The sequence below is a fragment of the Fundulus heteroclitus genome, chromosome 17 (genome assembly GCF_011125445.2).
Source record: "Fundulus heteroclitus isolate FHET01 chromosome 17, MU-UCD_Fhet_4.1, whole genome shotgun sequence".
Lineage (NCBI taxonomy): Eukaryota > Metazoa > Chordata > Actinopteri > Cyprinodontiformes > Fundulidae > Fundulus > Fundulus heteroclitus.
Genome location: NC_046377.1, coordinates 16200755 through 16228307, shown reverse-complemented (window position 1 = coordinate 16228307; position 27553 = coordinate 16200755). Strand labels below are relative to the sequence as shown.

General features: G+C 38.4%; 1 protein-coding gene across 8 annotated transcripts in view; it reads left to right on the top strand.

Annotated features, from left to right (window-relative positions):
- anks1b (ankyrin repeat and sterile alpha motif domain containing 1B) overlaps nucleotides 1-27553 on the top strand; it is a gene marked incomplete at its 5' end in the record, with an annotated part of 190637 nt that overhangs the window by 102752 nt on the left and 60332 nt on the right. For all 8 annotated transcript variants that reach the window (XM_036149154.1, XM_036149151.1, XM_036149150.1 and 5 more), the window contains 4 exon segments: nucleotides 5666-6294; nucleotides 7872-7994; nucleotides 10731-10800; nucleotides 14782-14888. In XM_036149154.1, coding sequence (XP_036005047.1) covers nucleotides 5666-6294; nucleotides 7872-7994; nucleotides 10731-10800; nucleotides 14782-14888 — 929 coding nt within the window.

Here is a 27553-nt window from a genome sequence, read left to right as displayed (position 1 = left end):
CCCTTCAGTTATTCCCCTGCGTTTATGGACAATTTGGTGTAAATCTGTTTGGTCGCACTAGTCCTGTTGTTTTGACACCTAAGGATCATGTTTAAGATCTGGTTTGAATTGCATCTGAATATCTGCGTTAGTTTTCGTGACACTTATAAAACCTGCCATTACACCTTTATTCAGCGTCTTCTCTAGATAAGTTATGCAAATATCTTGGCCATTCAGGCGTCTTTGAGGTGCGTAACACAATTGTAAGTGGAAATGGGCGTGGCCTAGCTCATCTGATCCAGTTAAATTTGTTTTCCTATACAGACTTCTTCAATTCAGTTCAAGAAATACTTTATTAATCCCAAATGGAAATTAAATGCTGTTGCAACTCATGTGGTTTCTATGAGTTGTTGATGGTAATGGCTGCAGGCAGGAAGGATCGCCTGTAGCGGTCGATCTTTCAGCGGTTGTGGAGACGCCTCTGACTGAAGAAACTCTGTTGTTGTTCAACAGTCTGATGAAGACAATGCTAAGGGTTATCCATAATGTACTTCATTTCATGAAGAATCCTTCTTTTGTATCTCTAGACGTTGTAGAAGAGTCCCTAGAACAGTAACGTGGCCAGTCAGATTGATCATGTGTAGCACTCTAGTTCTGCACATTATCAATCCGGGACTGCTCCATTTGAAGCCGTTTCGGGAAAGGAGGGAATTTCAGCAGAACTCTCTGAACTGATTAGTGTCCGCCTACCAAAGGTTGGTTCTAGCCAATCGGCAAATTAAAACATAAGGAGCACACATAAAGAGAATCCACAACAAGGTAAGCTAGAGAAGGCGCCACTTGCTGTCCTACAATCGAAGATGAAATTGTGGATATTTACAAAACAGATGTGATAGCAGCAGCTACACCTGCGTCTTCCTGCGCTGCCGTGTTTGTGTCGGTTCGGCTGTGGGCTCAGACGCTCGTGCTTTCGTCACCAGTATGTCCCGCTTTAAACCTCAATACTGCAACGTGATTGACCCAAACCATGTTTGGTTCGGCCACAATCGGTTAAAGGCGGAGCGGGACAAGATGGATTCTCGTGTGTTTGTGAACGCAGAAATACCGCGAGAACTCATCTTTCAGGCAAGGTTACCAGTACAGAGCCAGCCTTCTTTATCAGCTTGTTGAGCTTTTTTAAGTCAGTCGCTCTTATGCTGCTAGCTCAGCAGATGATGGCAGAGGAGATCACACTCCTATTTGCATATTGCTGCAAACCTTGAAGGACCTAAGCTTCCTCAGGAGGTCCAGTCTGCTCCGTCCCTTCTTGTAGACTGCTTCCCAATTGCGTCTCTGGTCCAGTCTGTAACTTCTTATAGTTACAGATATTTGCAAGTTTTGCTGAAATCAAACAATGAAATCTTGAGATTTGAATGGACGCAATAACCAGTTAGGGGGCTTTATCAGAAACCATTTGTATGTGTGTCGTTTTAACAGCATGGGCCAGTTAAACACAAAGCATTTACAGGACCAGGAAATGTAAGTGTTTAGGGTTGAAATGTTGTCACTTCGCTGAGTGCTGCCTGTCAGAGCTTGGTTAGCTGTTTGTGCTGAGATACTATCGCCTCTGTTTTAAGGGTTGTGAAATGTGTGTGTGTGTGTGTGTGTGTGTGTATACATGGCAATCCTAAAAAACACACACCCCGGGGAGAAACGGGAGAAGTGGAGCCAAATATTTCACTGCACCTCCTAAAGTCAGCATCAAAATGATAACTGAAAAGATTTATGTACTGCACTGTTGTACTTCACTATAATAATATCAGTACATTGTGTGAGGACTTTATAGAATTATTATAGTGTAGAAATGTGGCATTTTGTGTCTCGTTTAGGGACGGACAATTGTTGGTTTTCTGTCTGAAGTAAATGTGAGAACCTGCAAAAATCAAACCCCAGACAGTTTGTCGGCTTCTCAGTTCTCTGTTATTGTTACTGAGGTCAACAATGCAGCCAATAATAGCGTTGTGTTCCAATTGTTAGTTTGCTGGACTTTCAATCACTTTGCAAGTCAAAATTGCAGGTTCATCTAAAAAATTTTTTTACAATATCATGAAAAGTTAATTATTTTTGGCACCCATTTCAAAAGGTGAAACTTCTATAGATTCATAGAATAAAATTCCTAATTTCAGACCCTCTTTTCTTGTAACTTTGATGATTTTGGTTTACAGATAATTAAAAACCAAAGATCTGTTTTTCAGAAAACTATAATATAAAATAATACAGAATTAAAAAAAAATCATTTTTATTGTAAAACTGTTTGGTAATAGCCATGTTCTGGCCTACGCAATCATGGGGAACTAAAAGTACAATTTTCTTGAAATGAGTGTATTTGTCCTTTTTTGAGAAAGAAAGTGTAAATAAAATGCCAATGGAATAAGATTTTTGCATTTAAAATAGGAACAACGTATCTCCATCTCATTTCAAGCGCATTATATCTAATTATCTTATTTTAGGGGTGAAAACACTGATTTCATTGGCAGATAATCTTATCTACCTGCTCAAATGACAGACAAATACATTGTTTAAGAAAACTTTACCCTTTTTGCAGTGTTGTTCAGAGTCCTGTATCAGAGCATATTCATAGAAAGTTGAGTGGAAGGAAAAACTGTAGGAAAAGGTCCAGCAGCAATAGGGACAATCACAGCCTTGAGAGGATTGTCAAGCAAAATCTGATAAAGAATGTGAGGGAGCTTCACAAGGAGCGGACAGAGGCTAATCTTTTCAAAGGAAAGAGAAGTCTGGAGGATGAGTGGAGAGGCACAAAATCCACGTTGCTTGAAGCCCAGAGGGAAGTTGCCACAGTCAGTGATGATTTTTGGGTGTCCTGTCATCTGCTGGTGTTGGTCCACTGTGTTTTCTGAAGTCCTCAGTCAGCTCAGCCATCTACCAGGAAATGTGGCATTTCAAGCTTCCTTCTGTTAACAATGTTAATGGAAATGCTGATTTCTTACACACTGCCACAGGTTCCAAAAGTGGGTTAAATGCCCAAAGTGTTATTTGTCTTGACTGACCAGTAGACGGTCCTGACCCCATAAAAATGTGTTGTCAAGAGGAAGAGGAGACACTAGACCTAACAATACAATTGAAGGCTTCTACCAAAGCAACCTGGGCTTCCATTTCACCTCAGCAAAACCACAGGCCTGTCTGCTACATGCCACGCCGCACCAATGCAGTAATTCATCAACATTTTTCTGTTTAGAATACCCTATTTGTTGATTTTATGAAATATTCTCATTTCTAGTGACACCTGATTATAATTTCCGTTATCTGTAGCTCATAAGCATCAAAATGACAAGAATTAAGCCTTAGATATTTCACTCTTTACACAGAAACTATATATGTTTCACTGTATGAGTGACAAAAAATACTTTTTTTAACATATTCTAAATGTTTTGTTTTTTGTTTTTACACGCACCTGTATTTGTACCAAAAACACCTTTTTAGTTTCTTTTGTAAATCCCATTTTAAGTCGACCCAACATTGTAGATGAGTCATGTTTTCAGGCCTGATTAATGGAGGACTGTTAATGGATGTTCTTTGTGCCTTTATACACAGCAGACAGCACAGTGCCGAAGCTAAAATGCGACATTTACTCTTGGAATGAAGTGGCTCTCTGTTCGAGGACTAACATCATTATTGTGCCAGTTAATCCCTGTTGGTTCAGTTTGTCACTTCGCTGGAGATTTCTCTGAAAAACACGCCGGCTTTGTTTCGTGTTCACGGCTCGTCTTAAAAAGATGCTTAAAGTAAATCAGTTTTTCTGAACCTTAAATTAATTAATCATGGCTTCTTTTTCCATGAGATGTGGTGCAGAGGCCTTTTTCTCTTAGCCTTTCTTCAAAATGGGAAAGAGAAGAGAATCCATTCTATGAAATCAGGAAATTGCAACCAAAAATAGACATGTTGCCCAAACTTGTTAATACCAGCAATTAGAGCAATAGTTAAAAAGTTAAGAGCTAGCAATGTGACAAACAAGGCTGGACTTGGACCAGAGTTGGTCTCGTCGCCACATACAGTGATCAGGATGCTAAGGGAGGTTCATTTTTCCTTTCCTGCAGAGAAAAAGTTGTTCTCCAGCTTCAGAAACCCAGCATCTTGATTTGAACATCTGATCTCATAACGTTATAATTTCTACCTTTCTGATCCCTGAACATCATTCTACAAATATTTGAGTATTTTGATGGAGGACAACCTTTCTTTTTTTTCAATTGTGTGCATTTAGTTTAAAAAAAGCTAAAAGTTAGACATTATCTTTATTTTCTAAATCTGGCCAGTGAGGAAAAACTTGTTCAGGCTACATTTTAGGAGGTTCTGGATTACATTGTCTTTTATATCCGTGGTGCTTCTGGTTCTGTTCAGACTCTGCATCTTTTAACAAGTTATTTATACAGAAATCATCACTGTATCCATAAGAATCTGGTTTCTTGAGCCTTGCTAAGCCTAAGAAGACAACAGCACTGGTATGTTGTCATGCACAAAGCCTGGCTGAGTAAATCTAGAGTAATCTAACATTTCCAGACCCTTGCTATGATTTCATCGAGTTTTCTTCTCTATCGACTATCCAGAATGTTTTAGTGGAACTATGTTCTCTTATTTTCCTATGAATTCATGGAATAATCTTCAGAGCACACTATTGCTTAAATGTTTGCCCTCTTGAAGCTTTCAGATCTCCTTTAAAAGCTTCTTTCTCTAAAAACTGGAATTATTCTTGCATCTGTGTATTTATGTGTCATGTTGACTCTGACTTGTTTTATTGTATGTGTTGTAAAACTTTTAGCTTCTATAACATTTTCATCTGCAAAAAGAAAAAAAGCTAAATCAGTCTCCCCCCAAAACATCTAGTTTAAATAATCCTTATGTTGTTAAATTATAGCCTGAATTAATGCAAGTCCTTGGTAGGTATTAGTCTTTTCAGGATTTGGAAAAAAAAATCCACAGTAAGATTAAAAAGCATTAATGATGGACCTTGAACCTCAACAAGTTGTGACCTCAGGTGTTTGCTTTGAAATGCAGACACGCATGCTTTAGAAAAGACGAATTAAATCTCTGCATGTAGAATAAAAAGCAGCTTTCAGCAGCTTCTCCTGCATGGCTCCCCACAGCCAGTGAGTGGGCTTTCCTTTCACAACATCCCCTAATAAATGGTCGGTGGTCCTAAATACATCAATCATGTGGTCATTCATAAAGTTCAAACTCTGGAAGCACATTGTTTGCAGAATCTTAAAGGAGGTGAAAAATCAAACAGCACACTGCAAAAAGGGAATTGAAAATAAGTAAAATTTTCTTGAAATGAATGTATTTCTCCTTGATTTGAGCAGGTAAACAGGATTATTTGCCAATGGAATGAGTATTTTTACCCCTAAAATAAGATATATTGCATTTAAAATAAGATAATGGAGATGAATTGTTCCTATTTTAAGTGTAAAAAACTTATTCCATTGGCAAATAATCTTGTTTACCTGCTCAAATTAAAGAAAAATACTCTCATTTCAAGAAATATTTTCTTATTTTTAGTTCTATTTTTGCAGTGCATAGATTCTTCTACAGAGAAAAAAAAACACATTCTAGTTTTTTATCAGCAGGATTTTAATATCTGCTGAACTATAATTTCCAGGTAGTTTAGTAATTTTCCCCCGTGTCTTTTCTCTAGACGACGGCGCGTACCAGCGGGAGCCGCCCGCGCCTCCTCTCGGCTCTTCCTCCAGTTCCAGCCACCTCGCGGGGGACAACAGAAAAAGCCTCATCCCAGAGGAGTTTGCAGGCCTCCTTCATGGATCGTCTCCAGCGTGCGAGCCCCCAGATACGCCTTATCACCTTTATAGCCCCAAACACTTTAATTATGCTCCTTCAGAAGTCCAGAGCGGCGCGCTGCAGACTCCAGAGCTCAGCGCTGTGATCGGAGGGGGAGCCTCTCAGGGCTTCTCCAGAACTGAGAACGAATCGTCCCCTCAGAGGACCCAGAAGCCCCAGATTGTTTACCGCACCATCTTCCACACCAGGGTCAACCAGGACCAAATTCAGCCCAAGAACTGTGAACAGGTGGACGTGCCTCGTGGATGGTCAACCCTTAGCCACCCGGCCTCTTGTTCCCCGGGACAGAACGGAGGATTTGGCGAGTCGCAGGGGAACCAGGCAGGAGGCGAGGCCAAGGACGGTTACGAGGAGAGAGCCTGCACCCTGGGGAGGATGAGATCCGTCCCACGCAGTGTGTTGGATTTGCAGCTGTCCAAGTCTCTCTCCAAGTCCGACTCGAACCTGGTGGCCGTGTCCCCCATACAGGTGGGACTTTACATTTTTGTGTTGGCTTTTCTCTGGTTAGCATCAGGTACAGGGAAAAATAAGGAGTATACATACCCGTTTTTGTGATGTAATATGACAGATGGCCATCTCAGAACTTATTTTACATCTAATATGACATATTTCCTCCAGAAAGAAACTATATAACCTAAATAAATCCTTTATGAGTGGGTGCTACAATAAAGTACGGTTGTGACAGCTTCATACACTGCAAAAACAGAACAAAAAATAAGTAAAATTTTCTTGAAATTAGTGTATTTGTCCTTTATTTCAGCAGGTAAATAAGATTATCTGCCAATGGAAAGCGTAATTTTACCCCTAAAATAAGAAAATCCAATACAATGCACTTGAAATAAGTTGATGGAGATGAGTTCTTCCCATATTAAGTGCAAAAATCTTATTCCATTGGCAGATTATCTTATTCAACTGCTCACACTGCAAAATCAGATCTAAAAATAAGTAAAAATGTTCTTAAAATTAGTGTTTTTGTCCCAGATTTGAGCAGGTAAATAAGATTATCTGCCAATGGAACGAGTATTTTTACCCCTAAAATAAGATAATGAGACATTCTGCACTTCAAATAAGATGATGGAGATGAATTGTTCCTATTTTAAGTGCAAAAATCCTATTCTATTGGCAGATCATCTTATTTACGTGCTCAAATGAAGGAAAAATACAATAATTTCAAGAACATTTTACTTATTTTAGTTCTGTTTTTGCAGTGTACTTCTCTGTAATTAAGTTAGGGTTTTGTGAAAGTGGACAAAATGATAAACAGCAAGTTTGTTTTAACTGTGGGGTGTTTACTAGAAAGCTGGAAAAGAGGGATTTTTATTGGTCACCGTCACAGAGAGTCCGGTCACGCATCCAAGTAAACAAAAGTGACTTCACCAGAAGAAAGTCAAAGTTGGGCAAAAGTCCTGAGCTAAATCTGGAGGAAAGTCTGTGGAGCAACTACTAGACTACTGTGGAAAAGGGTTGTGGGTAATATGTGGGTTCATGATGGACTCCTATTAAAATACTAGGATTAATCTAACCCAGATTGCTGCAGCTCTTTCTTACACATTTGTGTATTTTTCACTTAGATTATCACAGGATGTATGTCGTATTAAAAGTGGAAACAGTTTCCCCTCAATAAATATAACATTTACACAGAGGAGTGAAGACTTAAATCCGCTGTAGGTGAGATCAATGAAAGCCTTGTCTGATGTGTGTCCCATTTAAAAAAGAAAACAGTTCCGAGTTGGGTGTGGATTCAGCTCTGTTGAATATTCATGTGCATAAATTACAGTTTCTATGAAGCGACTTCAGAAAGTGAGTTCAAACCGGTTCGGGCAACGAGATAACTCCCCAATCTGGGCCACAGTGTTCCAAGCCTTGTGCTTCGTTTGAGATTTGTTTAATTCACTGTAAATAAATCATTAGCCACAGAAAATGCATAGTCTGTTTGATGAAAATAAAGCTATTAGTGACGTAAACTCTTGATTAAAATTTTTTTTTGCAAGTCATAGGTCACGTGTGGAAGTAGTTTTGTCATGTGCCGTTTTTTTCTACTTCAGGAGGAGCACAGTTGGGGGTCTGGATCACGGGGCCAGGGGCCTGGAAGCCCCGGCTCTCGGGAAAGCGCGAGCCCTGAAAAAAGACTGGAGCGGACCCCCTCTTTCACCGCCGAGTGGGAGGAGGTAAGCCGATGCGAACAGCTTAACATCCAGATGATCTAATCAATGGCGACATTAAGGAAGGAGTGCGGTCTGTGCCTGCGCTGCGACTCGTCTTGGATGTTTCTGTAAAATCGATTTAAGGCAAATAAGCTTTTCAAAGCAAACGGCCTCTGCAGGAGTGAAAACTGCACCCTCAGCACTGAGCAGCATCAGTGTTTCCTTTGAAACGTGCTCATTTTCTACTGTGAGGAAAGAGAAAAGCGCTCATTTACAACGGTCTCACTCTGATGTTCTGGGAAATCCAGGGAGGGACTGGATCTTTGAAGGTAGTTTCTGTTGTTGAGGGTCCAGACATGTTTCCGTGTTTCTGGCCCGACGGCTCAGCCTGTTAAATGGAAGTTATTCCCTGACTGAAACCCACGGCTTATCAGACATACCTTTAAGAGATATTAGGAATCATCTAGCCGTTGTGCACTACGTCCGTTAAAGGAAACATGCAAATCCCATCAGAAGTAATCATTTAAATAACCTGGGCTGTATTTAAAATCATTCTAATGATGTGAGTGAAAGCCCATTAGTTTATGCTTGGCCACATTTGCATTTGCATGCTAATTAATTAGTCAACACAACTCCTGACTTGCTGATTCTGATGAATTACTATCAGGTTATTATGTTTTTTTTTTTTAAAGGAATCTTGCTATTTATGGTAACCTTTCTTGTCGAATTGCATGTTTTCTGAAGGGGAAAAATTAGCTGCTGTATCAATATAGAGAAGCTGTCCTATTTGCAGCACATTGTTAGCAAGAAGCTGGTCGCATGGGACGTCAGTAATCTGAAGCTCCTCATTAACGCAACAGGCTTCAAGCAGATGTAGTTTGTGACTCACATTTGGTATTTTAACCGGCTCCTTGTACGTTATTACTCAGGTTTTTAGGGATAACAGATGTGATCACCATGGGTTGGTATGAAGCTGCTTTAATTTAAAGTAAAATATATGTATTTACAGTGGATCTCAAACGTCCACTCCTGTTAAAATGGCAGGAGTTTTGATTTTAAGATAATCTTCAATAAAAAAGGGAATAAAATTTTATTTTGAAACCTTTTCCACCTTTAATGTAACACATATGGCTCACGGGTAAAAAGCAAACAAATATGTTGGTAAGTTGTGAAAAATAGTCTGGTTGCATTGTGCAAACCCTTAAAATAATAATCAGATGTAGAATTTCTACTTTTAGATTTCTCAGGTACAAAAAAACCTACCGTCAGTCAGAGTGAATATAATTAATTTTAAATAAAGCTCAGTTGTCCGCGTAGAATTTGTTTTGACCTGAACCTTTTTGTCCTTTGCAAACTAAAACGTTTGCAGAGAGGTTAAAAGGACATAATTGTACAAAGTTTTAGTAACACAAAAGGAGTATGGAGTGAATTTTTTTCCGATTATTGTTGCAAGAAAAAAGCATGTTTTGTAAATGTAAATTTGAAAAAAAAAAAAAATAAGTGCAATCCAGCATTTAAACTTTGAAAAGCTTCTTAATCAAAAGATTTTGAGAATAACTTTGCTGTTTTCTCAGGATTTTATTTTTTCAAAAACAGAATTTAGGAAAAATTTAAACTGCGTCCCCAGAAGTGAAGAGAATGTGATCTCTACAACTCAAAAAGAGAAATAAAAATATATATATATATACAATTTGACCAAATAAAATGTGTAAAAATGATTTTGGATTTTTTTTTATGAAAAATAAAATTAAAAAAGTGAAATTATAAAATATGAAAAAATAACTTTTTTTATTGCATTGTTTTCAAATTTCCATTTCCAAACATGTTATTTGTTTGCCACAATAATGGATTAATTCCATAAAGGAGCAGGTTGTGCTGAAAATCAACAATCACCTTTATTCCCCTGATGTCGCACTAAGGAGCAACGCTGCAAAACAGAGGAGTTTTCCTAAACTTTAGGAATGTTTCTAGCCAGATTTGAGAACTACATCTGACAGAAACTGTGTTTGCACATCTGGATACTGTGGACTAGACTGTCTGTGCGTTAAAACCCTTTAAAGGTTTGCTTTATCAGTATTGGTTGTGCTCCTTAAACACTTTTCCTTCCACTTAACTTTCCATGGATCTGCGTGGACACAGCTTCTTTAGCAGTCTGGCTCGCCCTCCTTGTGGAGCGTTTCAGTGACTGTCTGCTGGAATACTGTTAAAATCAGCCATTTTGTTTATGATGGTACATGGAGATATTATAGATAACATTTCTGTATGGGAAATTCCTTCTTGTTGGTCTTACGTAATATTAAAATTTCTGGAAGAGCTAGGTTTTGAGTCTGTGTTAGCTGTAAGCTGAAATAGATCATTCCTTGTGTAATTGATCTAAATAACAAGCTTTTCGAGATGCACTTGTAAACGCACCATGTGGCACTTTCTGAGACGCTGTGGACGGCGAGCTGCGCTGCCTCGTTGACAGATGAGCAGGTTGTACAGTTCAGCGGTTAGCAGCATGTCCAGTGCTGCAGCCAGCAGTCTGTCTCCTTCTGTCTTCATCTGTGTTCAGCTGCCTGAAAGGTTCCTGCTCCCTCAGTCCACAGAGGAAATGGCTGACACTCAGCAGCCCGGGTGGTACAGGGATCACATTATGTGACGCGCGAATCCAGAAATAGGAATTATGCCTTATTTCTGGTTATTAGAACTTATCCCCCGCCCCCAATGTATATGTCCTGTACACATTTTTACCCGTTTAACTCTTTTTCATCTGTTTAGATTGACAAGATTATGAGCTCTATTGGAGCGGGGATCGGCAGCGGATTGGCCGTCAAGGAGGTCAGCTCAGGTAAATAACATCCGAGTATGTGTGAGGGTGCATCTGCGAGCGGGGGTGAAATAATCTGACTTAAAGGATAAATCCTGTGTAAAATACAGCTTACATTAGCTGGCTGTTATTTCTGCAAGGAGGTTAAAGCACACAACATATTAACTGCTAAAATCCTAAAACTTTTGAGAAATACAATCAATATCCAGAACATGTCAACCGCCACTGTAAATTATATAAAAAATTAATTATATATTAAATTGAATGAAAATTTATACAAACTGTCTAACAATTTTGCCAATTATAGGTCCTTTGTCCTTGATTTCTGCAAGTAGATTAAGATAATCTGCCAATTGAATAACTAATCACCATTATCTTATTTCAAGTGCAGTATATCTAATTATCTTATTGTAGGGGTCAAAATACTCATTCCATTGGCAGATCTTCTTATTTAAATCAAAGACAAATACACTGATTTCTAGAATAAGTTTTGTTTATGCAGTGTGGGGAGCATTTCTCCTCATCCACAATTTCAGTCAAAAAAACCAAAACAAAACCCCCACAAAAGACAGTTTAGGATGGTTTGGCTTTAAAACCCCATAAAACCAGAAAGTTTGAAAACTGGGATTGGCAGCACAGGCAAAAGAGTCTAAATCTGTTGGTAACCTATAGAAATATATATAGTAAATTAAAATAATTTGCAATATTTTGGAAAAAGATCTCTAACTTATGATGACATAATTGAGCCATTGAAATCATAATAAATGACACATTAAAGGAGCTGGGAGAGATAAAATTCTACATAAATTTGAATAGACTTCAAGATTAATGCCATTTAGTGGTGTGAAAAACTTTTCGAGATAAAAGGAAATTAAGACCCCCACTGGGTCCCACCTGCAACCTTGGACACCACCGACTTTATTCTTTTAGAGGAATTTTTATTACCTTTCTCACAATTTTATGATGACACAACTCATATGATGCCTTAGTGTTATTCTCGCCAATAACAGTAAGCAAATGTACGACTTTCTAACATTTCAGAACTTTCTTTTGTTCATGAATGTTTGATTTAGATTTTTCTCGTAATTTTACCTTCTCTCCCAACTGTTTATTTTTGGCTACAGTGGCTCTAAAACTATCAAGACAAAAAGTTACAACCAAATTGCTGAATTACATACTCAACACCAGTAGCTGGAGTTAATGTTTCCATAAATAAGAAGATTTGGAGTACAGGTTGGATTTTCTGCTTTTTAGCAAACAATGGACGTTTTATTGCGACTGAGTCATGAGTACAAACAGGTGAAACTGCTAAATTGTTACTGTGGGTTTTTGGCTTTAATGGAAAAAGTGGGCGTAGTGAACTTCTGCATATTTATTTCCTAAAATCAAACCCACACATATGCACAGAAAAGTGAGTTTGTAAAATTCTCCAGTGTGGATCAGGATTTCAGAAAAAAACTCTATTTTTCCTACATTTATTGCCAGTTTTATGTGGATGAGATTTGCATATGAAGCAGAAAACCGTTGCTTTTGAACACCTTTGTGCTTGTGTGGAAAGTCACTGGAGACGAGACGCAAATTTTTCTTTGGGCTCTTAATGTGAAAGTCCACTGTAGACATGTCATGTCTATTAAGGCAAATTGTCATGCTTTAGTCGCATATATATATATATATATATATATATATATATATATATATATATATATATATATATATATATATATATATATATATATATATGCTTTTCTCCTAATAAAGGAGAATATTAAAATGATTTCTCTACACTCCCTTCTGACAGTGGCTCATATCAAATGGGCAAATTTTCCTAATCTTTTGACATAAATGTTTAGAAAGAACATGAAATTAACCCAAGTTTCTGACATTGTCACACAATTGGTAATCTTTGTTTGAAATGTGAAATTAGACAGTTTTATTTTCAAGTTCTTGATAGAGTGTCTTGCAAAAGTATTCACACCTCTTCAACATCTCCATGTTTTCCCCCTTTAAATTCTATGAAATGGATTCCACGTTATTTTATTTTATTTTAAAAAATGAAAATATTAAGTGATTTGATCAGGATTTCTCAATGTGATACTCATTAGTTAATACATATGCTGGTGATGTAATTAGAATATTATGAAAAAGTTAACTAAATGTTATTTTTTAGTAATTCCATTCAAAAAGTGAAAGTTATATATTATATTCATTCATTACACACAGACTGATCTATTTCCAGTGTTTTTATTTTAATTTTGATGACAACTAATGAAAACCCCAAATTCCAGATCTCAGAAAATTCTAATATTTCTTAAGACCAACACGAAAAACAGATTTTCTGAAATGTTGATCAAATGAAAAGTATGAACATGAAAACTATGAGCATGTACAGTCCTCAGTACTTGGTTGGGGCTCCTTTTGCCTGGTGTAGGATATTATCCAGAGCTGTTTGAGCTGAGATTCCCATCCCAGCAGGACAAGCCAGACACACGGCCAAAGGTGTCAGGGAATGGTTAGAATCGAGGCATAGAATGGCTAAGTCAATATCCGGACATCAAATCAATTGAGCATATGTGGCATAACTTGAAAATTGATGTTCACGGATGCTCTCTGTGCAATTTGTGATTTTGAGCTGCTTTACAAAGAATTGTAGCGTCTAGATATGCAAGGCTGGTAGAGCCTCCCAAAAAAAAAAACGTGCAGCTGTAATTGCAGTGAAAACAAACGATTCAGCCCTAGCCCTCCAGGTTATAATTGTGCACTAATTTGTTTTGGTCTATCACATCAAATCACAGTAAAATACATCAAAGTCTGCAGTTGCAACAAGAAAAATGGTTAAAAAAAATGTTTAAGAGTGTGAATAGTTTTGCAAGGCATTAAAAAAAATTATATCTACAAATTTTTCTCCACCTGCACGCCTTGGATGCTCCTCCAGTCATCCGTTTGCTGCATTTAGCCCCCATCGCATGTATTAACTTCCACATCCCTCCACCTCCCCTCATCCCTTGTTTATTTCCCTTCTTCTCCTCTTTTCATCCATTGATGCGAAGCCGCTTCTAACCATCGTTATCGTAGCCAGAAACCTGGTTTGTGCCAGAGCAGCTCAACCTCGCCACCAGAGCAAAACGTATCGCACCACATAGGCACACACGCCTATCTATTCACTCAGGATGCTGTGTGCGTGGGAGGCTTTCTGGCTTAAAGACAAAGATGCTGGAGCTGTTGTGGTGGCTGGTGTCAACGGAGCGAGGCAGATATATGTACAGCAGCAGAGACGGCAGGGTGTCGATCGCCACTGAGGGAAGATACAGACCAGAGGGAAGTTGGTGAGGAGGGGGGGGGGAGGCAGAGCTGAGAAAAAAGGAGAGAGAGAGAGAGAGAGAGAGAAAGGAGGCTGCAGAAGCATACAGATGAGAGTGGGAGTACTTGATAAAGAGAAACCTACAACGCAGCAGCTCTCTCTCTGCTGCGCGCACGCATATACACCAGCGCAAGGGAGCGACGGAGCGAGCGAGCGCAACAGCTGAACCGAGAGCGGCTGCCGCTGCGCTTCGCACGTCAGACACAGAGCTACACTTCAGCTAATCTCTGGAAGGATTTACCCCCGCAGGAAAAAAAAAAAGGAGCTCTTTTTCCGGATACAACTTTCAGTTTCACGCGCGCGCCGCCTCTCGTTCTACCCTCTGGCTGGATTCGGAGAACATCTGGACCTCTGCACTTTACCTGCTCGGCTTCTTTGCATGCTGACCCCATCACACCCCACCATGCCCCTTGCCTAGCCTCTCCCCTCTTCCCTTTCACCCTCTCCCCTCCCTCCCTCTACCTGCCCTCCCTTCATTTTTTCCTTGCCAAAAGACTCCTTAAAAAGCATGGCGGGCTCCTTCGACAGCCACTTTGCCCGCCATAACATGATGTGGCAGTGCCAGCTGTCTCAGCCGGACTGCCGCTGCTACCGCGTGGACGGCTACTCCCTACTGAAGCGTTTGCCCCTCCACCCCCTCATAGGTCCCCGCTGCCCGCTGCAGTCCGTCGGACAGTGGCTGGACTCCATCGGTCTGGTCCAGTACGAGAACCACCTGCTGGCCAACGGGTTTGACAACGTTCAGTTCATGGTGAGTGTTTTTCAGGTTTTTATATTTGACTTTTAGATTAGCCGTTGAATGGAAATCAGCTTCTGTTCTGCAGGCAAGAGAGTTGGTTGCATGTTTTTGCATCATTTGGAGTGTTATGAGTGGCTGGATGTCTTTCTTTTTGTGCATTTCCTCTGTGTTCATCAGTCCTTTGCGATCACTGCTGCCTCTCCCTACTGATGCCATGTGAAGTCCCTCCTACGCACAGAAATCCTTCAACATATCTTCACCACTAGCTCTATCTGCACACATGACAGACTCGTGCTGCATTGACATTTTGGGAGCACGAGTGGTTTCTGCAGAGATTTGGTGCTTCCAGCCACCTGTAGCTGGTGGATATGAAAACTAACTGATCCTCAGGTCCGGCGATCCCAACCTGTGACGTAGGAAAGGGGCTCGTTGGGTCATTTTTCCATTTTAAAACGCTCTGGATAAACGAGGGTGGCTATGCAAGCAGAACACTGAACAATGAAGATTGAAATGAGGAGGGCTGAGGAGATGCATTGGAGGTGAATTAAAATTGCAGCAGGGGCAGATAGACACAAAGTGCAGGGATGCTGACTGCATGAGTCTCCCTGGAGATTAGCGCCGCTGCACTGAGGTGGAGCTAACTTTAAAATGTCCAGTTTTGACTGATTGAAATGAACTGACTGCTTTTTTAAATTGACATTTTGCATAAACCAAATGCCCGGGAATTATGCTGTTACTAGTATGAGAAAAAACAAATGTTATCTGAAAGAAATCTCTTTTTTTTGCACATGCTGCTCTGGTCCTCCACTCTGTGCGACTTGCATCTATTCCTTTTGTTGCTGCGGGAACAAATTCAGTTTTCTCTATCTCTCTGTGTTTTCCCACACGTGATCCCTGTATATTATAGACCCAATCATCAAGAAGTTATTGCAAATAATTTGGTTTAGCAATATTTTCACCTTATGTTCTTAGTATGAACTATATATTCTCAACCTTTGAACTACAGTAATATTTTGTAACCCATCTTATAGACCAGCCTTAATTATATTAGAAGCACAATGTCACACTCTTCTTGTAAAATAAGGTTTTATTTTTTATTTTTTTAAAACAAAGGTAAAATGATAAAGACTTGACATTTTAAGCTTAATCTTTAGCATATGATATTAATAATAAGCATGATTATGGCATGGTAAGAAGCACTACTACTAACTGTGAACAGCAACCTTTAAGTGTATTCACTTTAGAGTGGAAACTATAACTTAACCCTCAGGTTTTCCAAAAAGCCTACATTTCCAAATCCATAAATTTCCCTTACAGGCAGAGGTGAAAAGCGTAAGGAATAACATATATGTTTTGTAGTCTCTGCTCAGCCTTCCTGTTAGCTAGTAGAAGTTTTGTTTTCTCTGGTAAAGGTACAGTTTTAGCTGGTAGTTTTTTTTATGTCCTCCTGTATAACAGTACAACAGCAAATGTTTTGTTAGTATCTTTGCTTGTGAAAAAGCAATGATTTGCTGCTTCTTCAGCAACATTGATATTAGGTTTGCTAAACAGAATTTAAACAAATTCACAACTTTAGTTGCAATGACTTATGAGTTAGAAACTACTTTCCTAAGTTCCTGTTTGAGATAGCTGTGCTGCAATGCAAACGCTAGCCTGTACGTAAACATAAACAACCTGCGGCGATTTGGGTGTTTCTTTCCTTAATGTCAGCGCTTCAGCTAACATCTTGTGTAGTTACCGTTCAGTAACTACAGTTGCTGTTAATTAAGTTGCTAAATCCCTCATCCCTCCCAAAGGGGCCTAAAGCCCCTTTCACTCCTCTACTATTGACTTTAGCCGTCAAAGAACGATTATTAATCATGTAGGTAAACACGAACAAGATAAAACAATTTAAATTTTCGTTTTTATTGCATTTATTATCTCAATTTATTGCTCTTATTTTAGGGGACCTTTAATTTATATTTACTTTAGAAGATAACATTGATCTGCCTACATGTTTTAGCCAAAGTCTTTGGAGTTTAGGTTAAAGAATCTCAGTTAAAGGTTAGAATAACTGCAGCAGCTGTTCACTTGAAAAGGTACCTTAATTTAGAGCTCAAATGTATTTTATTCTTTGAACTTTCTATAGTTGATCCCCATTAATTAGGCTGTTTGCTCCCTATTTTATATCACTCAATATTTATACGGGTAAGAGAGATTTGGTGATTTTCTTACCTCCTGGTTTTCCTGGTTGATTCTAGAATTTTTCTAAATAACTCCATCATCTACTCTTCAATATACTCTTATTACAGTATAATTTTAAAAGAGCTTAGATAAAAAGCCTTGCAAACATTAGTGACCTTAAAGGTTCCTTTCTGCATTGTATTGTTTTCTGCTGAAGTCCCTTTAGCTCAGCGGAGGTTTTAGCACCATTATTAATGACTAAACACAATAAACAAATCTAATCTGACTCTTGAATTCAGTATAATTCTCAATTTGTGCTGCAGATATATCTCTGCAATTCAAAACACTAGCTAACTGTAGCTGCTGTTAAGAGAGCTTAGGGTCATATTAATTTTGTCATGACACAGTTGTGGGAAATTAAGTTAAATGCCAAGTTCAAACTACAAAAGTCGACGGATTTAAAAGTAAAAGCTTCTTGTCTTGTATTTCAGGGACTGTTAAAGTTCATCTGTGGACTTGATTGCTTTTGCAAATGAATTTGACCTCGATTTTCATCCATGTCTCTGTATGAACAGGAAACGCGTGCTGCTGGGGTGCACATGCAAATGAGCACAGTGATCCAATCTGCCATTACTGCTCTCTGCTAAAGGGGTCGTTAAAGTGGGCGTGTCTGACCGCTTTAGCTAGCCAGTAGAGGACAAGTGAGGCTGGATTGATAGTCAAATAAAAAAGAAGTGGAAGGATATTGACTGCATTCCTTCTGAAGGACGCAAGGCAGAAACTAATAATGTGAATTAATGTCACCAGATAGATTATGTGCAAAAAATCTGATATATTTAAAACATTTAAAAAGCTTTTAAGTTGGCAGTGTGGTTACTGAATGTCCCCTTCACCCATTCCCACATCCATCTTGTACCTACTCTCTCTTATTTCATCCCTTGGTAGTCTCATTTGGTACCCATAAATAAACCATTTTGTACAAGCTTCCTTAGGCGATTAAAAGTTTTTTTCTTTTGGTAGCTTTTTTTTTATATATAGGAATTTAGATGAATACCCATAAAGATGCTCACAAGTCTTGTAGAATTTAACTTTATATAATTTCTTATTTCTGAGAGGTGTAAATCTACTGAGACATATTTTAACTTAATTCTTCTGAATAGTACAGATTATGACCCCCTCACCAAATCAGAATAAGTCTGAGGAATTTCAAGCTGATGAATAGGATTTATTGGAGTCTACATATATTAGACGGATCAGTTCATGGAAACCTATATTTCCCAATAATCAACTGACAAAGCAGGTCTGAAATGTCCAGAAAGCCATGTATGAAGGCAAGGGACACGTAGTTGGTACGAAACGTCATATGGCAAAAGTCTCTTTCTGAAAAATATGGGGATGAAATTACTAAACCTGTTAAACTATTAAATGGCAAAGGGGCAAATTGACCTGCACCTAATTTTAGGGCTCTGAACTTAATATACGGTAGGTATTTTGAATATAGCTCTTTCTGAAAATGATGCAGATGATAATAAAATAGAAGCTTGTGGCTGTAGACTTGTAGACACAATAGTATACTGTGATTCTCTATTTCTTTTATATATTTTTTTATACTGTCTCCCTAAAATTGCAAAAATGCACTACTACCACGATAATTTCCATTATCTTTTTTGGGTACATATTGCCTGGTTTCTGGTTTCACTTTTTACCACAGTTTCTAAAAGTCAAATTTCGAGGCCTCAAAAAAAACTTTGTTCCTTACTGTTTGTGCAGTTTGATATTCATTGAATTAATCTTCTTACATCTAAAGTCAAATCTAAAGCAGCATCCACTTGTTGCACTGAGCTGTCAGTCAGCTACGTATGATGGCATAAGCATTGAAACGTCTGCTAAACATTTCCCATTGTTAATAAAAGCAAAAGTCAGCTTTTTTGATAATTTTCTGAGTTATAAAAAGCCCCTTTAATCCCTTTGTTTGGCTACAAGAGAATAATAAGTCCCAGTTACTCCAGTAGTCTAAACTGTTTTTAAAGCAAATGTGTCTGTTGGAAAAACAAACAGCATAGTGTTGACTTAAACATCCAACCACACTAATTAATTACCTCATATACGTCTGTCACGTCTCGGGGTATTACATTTTGCTTGTAGGTTGGGGAAAAAAAAGGTTTCTTACAATTGAATATTAATCAATAAACTTGTAAGATATGGCGTAACAACAGTAACCACTTTATGCAAATATACAAGTCAACATGGCTTGATACCATCTGTGGAGTACCACAAGGATCCCATTTGGGCCCTAAACTATTTATTTTGTCCTTTGGCAACTTCTAAAAATCGAGGGTCTCAAATCTAATAAAACGTGTGCAATTTGCAGATGTTGACATGTTGGCTTCATGGAACAATTTGGAAAAACTTTGGCGCTGCTTTTAACAGAAATGTGCAAATATATTTCTGGGTATAATTTTCCATCACAGAGTTGTCTGGAAACAACTTCTTAAAATATGTTGGAGCAAAGTGCAGGGTTTTTGGGGAAGGCAAGAAATGTTTTTAGGTAAAAAGCAATTTAGAAGTTGTACATACAACATGTAAAAAGGGAGCCATGAGGAGAGTCATGTTGGACACCATAGAGGTCAGATAAGAACAGATCAGTACCGTGGTTAACTGGAACATCCAGGATTAGACATGCTACTATTAAATGTAATTTCACCCAGAACTGTTGTCCAAAGGAAAGTCCAATAAACTGTGTTTTCAAGAAACATTCGTAGCTAGAGATTCAAGTGGGAGAGTCATCTCTAACACCTGTCAGAACTAAATATATATGTTCTCTAAAGGAGAAGTTTTTGGGCCTGCTGTGTGGTTAAAGAAGTAGGACGAGCTTGCTAGGTAGCAGAAATCTGATAATAAACTAGATATGAAGACGACAAATGAAAACAACCATGAAAAGAACTAGACGGGTGGATAAAAAGCAAGACACATAATGGGGCAAGCATAATTGTAGCTCTAATTTGGTATGTGAATGACGGTGATGTAGGCTGTCATGATTTTTAGTGGTTACACCATTTTTAATGTTGCCTCAGCGCTCTGCTAAGGTGTCTGATTTTAAATTTCTGTGTTGGGGAAATTTGTTGCCCTCTGTGGATCTGTTTTCAAGCAGTGCGGTCAGTGGGAGCTTTGCCATTGCTGAAAACGGAGCTGTAATATTTCTAAACACACTGTTTACCTAAAAGTTAGTAAATACAAACAGGAAAAGCTCATCTAGTGGTGGGTTTCCCCTCTTAATAATCACTCTGGCAATGGACAGATATGGCCAAAGCTAATGTAAACATCGAGGAGCAAACTGAACAGAATAGGTTTGATAAATTCAGGATCTTCATGTGTCTGTGTCAGGACTCTAGCAGGGAGCAATTAGTCATGCCTTAGATCCACACTCCGCCACCAGCACCCTGGTCTCCTACAATTTACTCTGCTCTCGCTCTGAGAGTCGTTACTCTGCTGTGAAGTCGTAGCACGGTGACTCCACCTCAATTAATCAGCCTGGGAGCTGATCTGTGAACTGCGCTCTTCTTACAGAGGAGCCACGCACAACTGGGAGGAATAGAAAGCTAGAGCAATAAGTTGAGCTGTGGAAAGAGCCCAATCAGCTGCTGCGTGTGGTCACTTAGTTCAGGCGCAGGCTGGTGGAGCCCTGGAGATCAATTTGGACTCATTTTCCCTGAGAAAATACCTCGGCTTTAAAGGATCATTGGAGTAAGAAGATATAAGAAATTCCTTTATTGTCTCACAATGGGGAAATTCGGGTGTGACGGTGTCAAAGACACAGAGTTACACACAATTAATAGTAATGAAAAAAGAAGAAAAAAGAGCAGGCTAGTTTAGTCTAAAGTTAGCTATAAAGAAATGGCAAGAATAAAAAGTAAATGCCAGTAATTAGAAATACATATGTGTGCAAATGTTTTCAACTTACAGCAAAAAAAAAAAAATCAAATCACTGTCTCATGTCACACTGGGGTAAAAAAAAGGTAAAATCGAGGTCAAATTAAAACCTTAGCTGAATTTTGTCTAAGCAACAAAGTAAAATGAGTGGTTAACTAATTTGTACATGCCTCATTTTCTTTGAGGAAATAAAATAAATGGCCTTGACTACATGCATTCCTGCTTTTAGCCAGCAGGAACTGTCAGGACCAGAGGTGATGACACACTGTGTGAGAGAACTGATGCTGTATGGCAGGATTTTATTATTTTCAAATAGGCAGCGTTATTACAGCGTTAACATTTCACATTGTCTTTAGTATTTTACCCCAGATGGCAGAACTATGATAATGCAGATGAAGTGAAATGACCAGCATCTGCCAAGCTTTAGCTGTGTTTATAGTAAAAGTTTTTTAAGCTTCTATCCTTCAGTAATGACGTCCATACCAAACAGTGACATGTTCAGCTCTTAGTTATGGTGCATTCACTGATCAGGAAAAACATAGGAAACTCTCCAATGGATGCTGTTTGTGCTCAGCTCAGTGGAACTGTGAACTCTGACCTTATCTGCCATTTGTTCCGCTTTCCATTAAAGCAATAAACAGTATCAAACAATAAATAGTGGAACAGGCAATGTTATCCAAAATCTTAAACTAAACTCACATACTTCTTTTATGTATTCATTATGTCTTATAACAGATTTTATAGATGGGTTTTTATTTAAAAAAAGTATTTTTTTCATTTTTTTTATTTTGTTGTGAATGTAATGTAAAATGCTTCTTTTATGTATTTATTTTTCTTATAATGGAATTTCTATAGAAGTGCTTTTATGTGTGAATGTAGTGTGACACATAGTTTGGACTATGAGTCTGTACCTAAGACAAATCATCATCATCTGAGGCAAGCGAGGCCCGCAGTGCTGTAGATGTTGTTCTGGGGTCCTTTATGACCTCCTGGAAGAGTCGAAGATTCGTTCTTGGAGTAATTTTATGTTGACTGGCCAACAATCTTCTCGATTTGGGAATCATGGCTCTCACCATGCTTCACTGCCTTTAAAGCCTTTAAAAATTGGATCCAAAACTTTGAAAAGGTTGTTAAAGCTTTGATCGTGAAATTGGATAAGTATATTTGTTACCAGGGCTGGATGATTATAGAAAAAAAAGCATATAGATAAAATAGAAATCATGTTAATATCGATAATTATCAACAAATTCAAAATATATATGGCCATTTTATACTGTTGCTTAGCGACCTATTTTTAGATAAAGAACACATGAAACACTGAAGTCAAACTCAACCTTTGATTCAACCAACTTTTTACCAAAACTGCAAGTTTTTAAAAAAGTAAAAAGAACGCATGCTCTCTGAACAATCTGAAGGGGCGGAGCTTGGTTCCTGGGCCTGCGTTGTGATTGGTTGGGAGGATGTAATATTAATGTACACAATAGGCTAGAATATAAAAGGAAGGAAAACAGTTATTCTATTGAACTTTTTATTGACCATTTTTTCCATTATCGATATACGTCTATCAATCAACATTGTTATTGAATTATCATCCAGCCCTATTTGGTAGTTGGTATTAATGTTGAATTTGCAAATATCATGTGGATGTTTACCTGAGATAAGACTAAATATTAATATGTGGATGACACAGTTCGTTTGATTTCCTGTTTATTCCCATAACTTGTGAAAACGTTCCAATCTGGAATCATTTCCTAATGAATGGAAACATGGAAAGTGTTTGAAAGGTTTTCTAAAATAAAGGTGAATTTTGCACCTCTTTGAAACCCTAGTTGTCTGTGACCCTATGAACCCGGTCACAGACCCAGAAAAAAAACTGTTCTTTACTTTAGTTAAAAAAATAGCACCAGTTATATGCAGTGCAAGAAACTGTGGCTTTTTGGTAGAAAAACACAAGGATCTATTGCTAAGCAGCACTGGCCCTGGTCCGGTATCAGAATTGGTTTGAGTGGACCTAACCCCACTGATTTATTGTGTAAGCGATACCACTGAGAAGCGCCCGGTGATGACCTCCTCAGTTGGGTCATCTAACTCCAGAAGAACGGATCCACAGAACCTCTCACCTGGTGAAAGTACCGAAATAAAATCACTGCTTTTTATAACGAGCAGAAACAAGTCGTGTGATGGTTCTTCTCTTTGTCCAGTGTAGGACTCCTGTATTTGTCACAGGTTGCATCAGACACTTTTTACAACTGCTTCTGGACATAACTTTAAAAGATATGTATAACCATAAGTGCATTATCTATCACAATGGCATTCTCTGCAGACACAATCACTCTTTACATTGAGACTGAAAGCCAGAAGGGAAAGTAGTAGGCTGCATTGCTCTCTTCCAACCCCCCCCCCTCCCCCCCAAAACCACATATAAAACTCTAGCTGTGGCAGTTTCACCCATAACAAAAAAACTGTGTTGGATTTTTCACTGATCTAACACTAACCAAATACACTCAACTTATTCTGTCAGGACCAGAATAAGCTGACATGTTGGACAGACTCGAATATATTCAGCCTAACGAGATAAATCTGCATTGCTGTTTTTTTTATTCGATAAGGTTTGGGTTAAGGGTGCAGATTGTAAATGCAAACAGATCAGACCCGACTAATCAAACCTTTTTAGCATGTTGCGTTGTGTTTGTCCCATTTTTACTAAAGATATTGGATTTAAGTGATTTAATTGGAAAAGTATCACAATGGTAGACATTTTGACTGAGATCTTATAGGTATTTTATTTAAATGAAAAGACTCGTTTCAAGATTGTAAGCACATTCTAGAAGATTCACATTTAAATGCACACGCTTAATACTTAGCATGTTTTATAATAGAGGAACTGGAATACATGCATTTCTGTATCAGGTTGTTGTGAGCTGCTCGCGCAAATGCCTAATTTCTTTAGGCAGAAATATAAAATATTGTGATTAGTTTGAGACCATGAAAACTGTTCTTTTATCTTGCAGTACTTTATCATACTCAGAGGATTTATGCATGTTTGCTAATTCTTCTCCTGATGTTTGCAGCATCATCCTAATCCTTGTTTAAATGCCCATGATTCCACATATACAGCTTGAAGTCTTGCAGCAACAGAAGAGCTTTGCTTTTTCTTCCCCTGACTTTTCTGTTCTTACACCCAAAAGAGTCAAGATTTCTGCGAACAAATCGCTTGATCACGTTTGTTTTTTATTTGCTGGTTTGTTTTTAGATCCATTGCTCCCATATGTCACAGCTAACATGACAGGACTGTCTCAAAGCCATCTAGGCACAGTGCTAGTGAGGTTGCACCACTTGCAGTTCTGGTCAGAAGTTTCCATGCACTAAGCAGAGAAATCCCACGCTTTTTTGTTTCTATCAGCAAACATCTGGTTGGGTCATTTCATAGCGACCCAGAAGGACGCCTCAATTCCAAGATCCATACATTCAAACTTTACTAAAACTTGCAGATGCCCAGATTGACAACCATATTAGTGGGGGTGTACAGTATGTATATATTTAAGCCTGTACACATTCTGACATCTTAAGATTTAGAGCGAGTTGTTTCTTTTTGTACAAGTTACATATTATTTTGTCACATATTTTAGAAGGTCCTTACAGATTAAATACTTCAAGCATTTATTTCTTGTAATTTTGATGATAATGGTTTGCAGATGATGAAAACCTGAAATTCAACTAACCAGAAAATTTGAATATTACATAATCTCAATAAAACGAGGATATTTCAATCAGAAATGTCAAGCTTATGAAGAGTATGTTTACGTCTGTGCTCTCTGTACCTAGTCGGGTCTTCTCGTGCATAAATTACTGCCTCATTGCCGTGTGGCACGGAGGCGACCTGTCTGTGGTTCTGAGTAGGTGTAATTGATGCCCAGGTTGCTTTGATAGCTGCCTTCAGGTCATCTGCCTTGTTGGGTCTGGTGTCTCTCATCTTCCTCTTGATAACAGTCCAGAGTCTCTGTTGTGTTCAGGCCAGTCTGCTGGCCAGTCAAGCACAGGAACACCATGACCAGCTTTTGGTACCTATGGCAGTGTGTGCAGGTGCCAGGTCCTGCTGGAAAATGAAATCAGCATCTCCATACAGCTTGTCAACAGAAGGAAACATGAAGTGATCTGGCAGATGGCTGCATTGACTCAGTGGACCAGAACCATCACTGGGTTTGACTGTGGAAACCTCAGCCTGGACTTAAAGCAATGTGGATTCTCTCCAAACCTGGATTTCCAAAGGAAATGCAAACTTTAGTTTCATCTTAAAAGAAGGCCTCTGGACCACTGAGCAACAGTCCGGTGTAGGTACCAGATCTGCTCAGGCGCTTCCCCGATGACGTCACTATATGGCAACTCCACTCAAACAAACTACATTACGACCGCAGCCTCCATTTGTTACAAAAAATTTTTATTTTGTTAATTTACGGTTATTTTCCAGTAACTTAATCGAGGCATGAAAACCTTTTGCATCATTTTGGTATGCTTGTGTGACAGGCTGACAATTTAATCGGTAATTTTGCAGGATCAAAGTTACATCTTAAGAGAAATGTCATTCCTCCAATTTTTTAAAAAAGTTGTGAAGGGAAACTAAACCATAAAATCTTTTCATTTTTAATAAAAGTCTGCAGCAATTATAATTTTTTCACGACATTCATCACTTCAAAATCAATAACGTTTATTCCTCCTTTTTCTACTGATTTTACTACGTCGTTCTTTCTGATCACTAGAGGTGGGCGGATCGATACTATCGATACTAACGCGGGTATTGATATTGAACAATATTCTTTTAACAGGATCGATCCTTTTTATTCTCTCCCGCGCGCGCTGACTGCAGCAGATTCACCAGACCAGTCTCCTCTTCTGTGCCAACACCGGGACTCTGCTGTTCCCCCTCCCCTCTCATACATGGCTCAGCGGCGCCAGCCAATCAGCACGCAGGCTCAGCCTGTCCCGCCCACTGTGCTCTTTCAACTCAACATACACAAACAACCGCCGCGCGCGGCGCGCGGCTCCTGTTCAGACACGGAGAGAGAGACCGCCAGAGCGGAAAAACATGAAGAGAGAAATATGTTTTATAAAAAGCCGGTTAAATTAAGTAGAAACACAACAAATTTATCTAAGCACGTGAAAAACCACGAGGAAGAAAACGTCGAGCGACAGAGGAAACTTCTCTGATTGCCCCGACAGACCAGACCCACAGACTGACGTCACTGACTGAGGCGTTTCAGTCCTCCGGAGGACATCCAGGTAGATCAGAGCAGCAGTTCATGTTAATTTTCAAAGTAGATATTGTCTATCATATGTTACTGGAGCCCACACAGAAAATGTAATTAAGACCTTGAAAGAACCCAGTACATATATCGTATTAAAAAGTGTTATTTAAGATAAGATAACATTAGCTAATCCTTTATTTATCCCATGACGGGGAAAATTATAGGATTAAAGCAACAAGCAGGTGCACACAACACAGACAAAATTACATGAGGATTGAAAGATATAAGAGGTGGATTAGGAAAAAAACACTGAACATAACATTATTATTATTATTTAATTGTAATAATAAAATAAAAATCAAATGTTAAAAGTATCGGTATCGGATCGATATCGGCGATACTGCCCCTTGTATTTACTTGGTATCGGATCGATTAAAAATTCCCGGTATCGCCCACCTCTACTGATCACATGTTGTTTATTATTCCAGAGGAAATTGTGATGAATTTGATAAAAAATGTTATCGTAGTTTTTGGTATATTTAATATATATGCTGGATATATTAATTTGGCTATCCCTTCCATTTTTGTTAACAATATTCTTCCAAAAATTGAAATGTTCCTTTGGAGCCAACTGTCAAATATTTGTTTATTTTTTTTATTTTTTATTTTTTTTTGTAAAATGGGTTGTTGGGTCATTTTCAGTGTGGTCTTTGTTAATCATTATACCTAAATATTTTACCTAATTTTTATCAATTGAAGTAGGTTGATTATTTTGAATTGCTAAGATTTCACTTTTTTGCATGTTCATCTTTAAGCCTGAAGCTTTTGATAAAAAAGATTAACTAAATAAAAATGATTCGTTCCAAAACAGACCGCGGGCTCAATGTAGTTTGTTTGAGTGGCGTTGCCATAATGTGACGTCATCGGGAGGCGCGGGGACCATGGAGAATTTCTTCGTAAAAATTGTCCGTTTACAAACCGAAATCCCGAGGTGGGTGTAAATAACTGTCAAATCAGCAGTCACCCCTATTATTGTGTAGGTCATAATATAGCCATTACATACCTTTTTTACACAAAACATGCCTGGAGTGTGTAATATTCAAATTTTCTGAGACACTACATTTTGGGTTTTCATTGTCTGTGGCCAAGATCAAGACTACATGAAATAAAGGCTTGAAGTAATTCACTCCATATGTGATGAATCTAGATATAGTTCCACTTTGAAATGACTGACAAAATATAATTAATTTATATAGTTAATTTAATTATGTAGTGTTCAAAGATAAATAAAACAGAATTAAATGAATACATTTTGATGCTACTAATTTGAAGTTAAGAAGA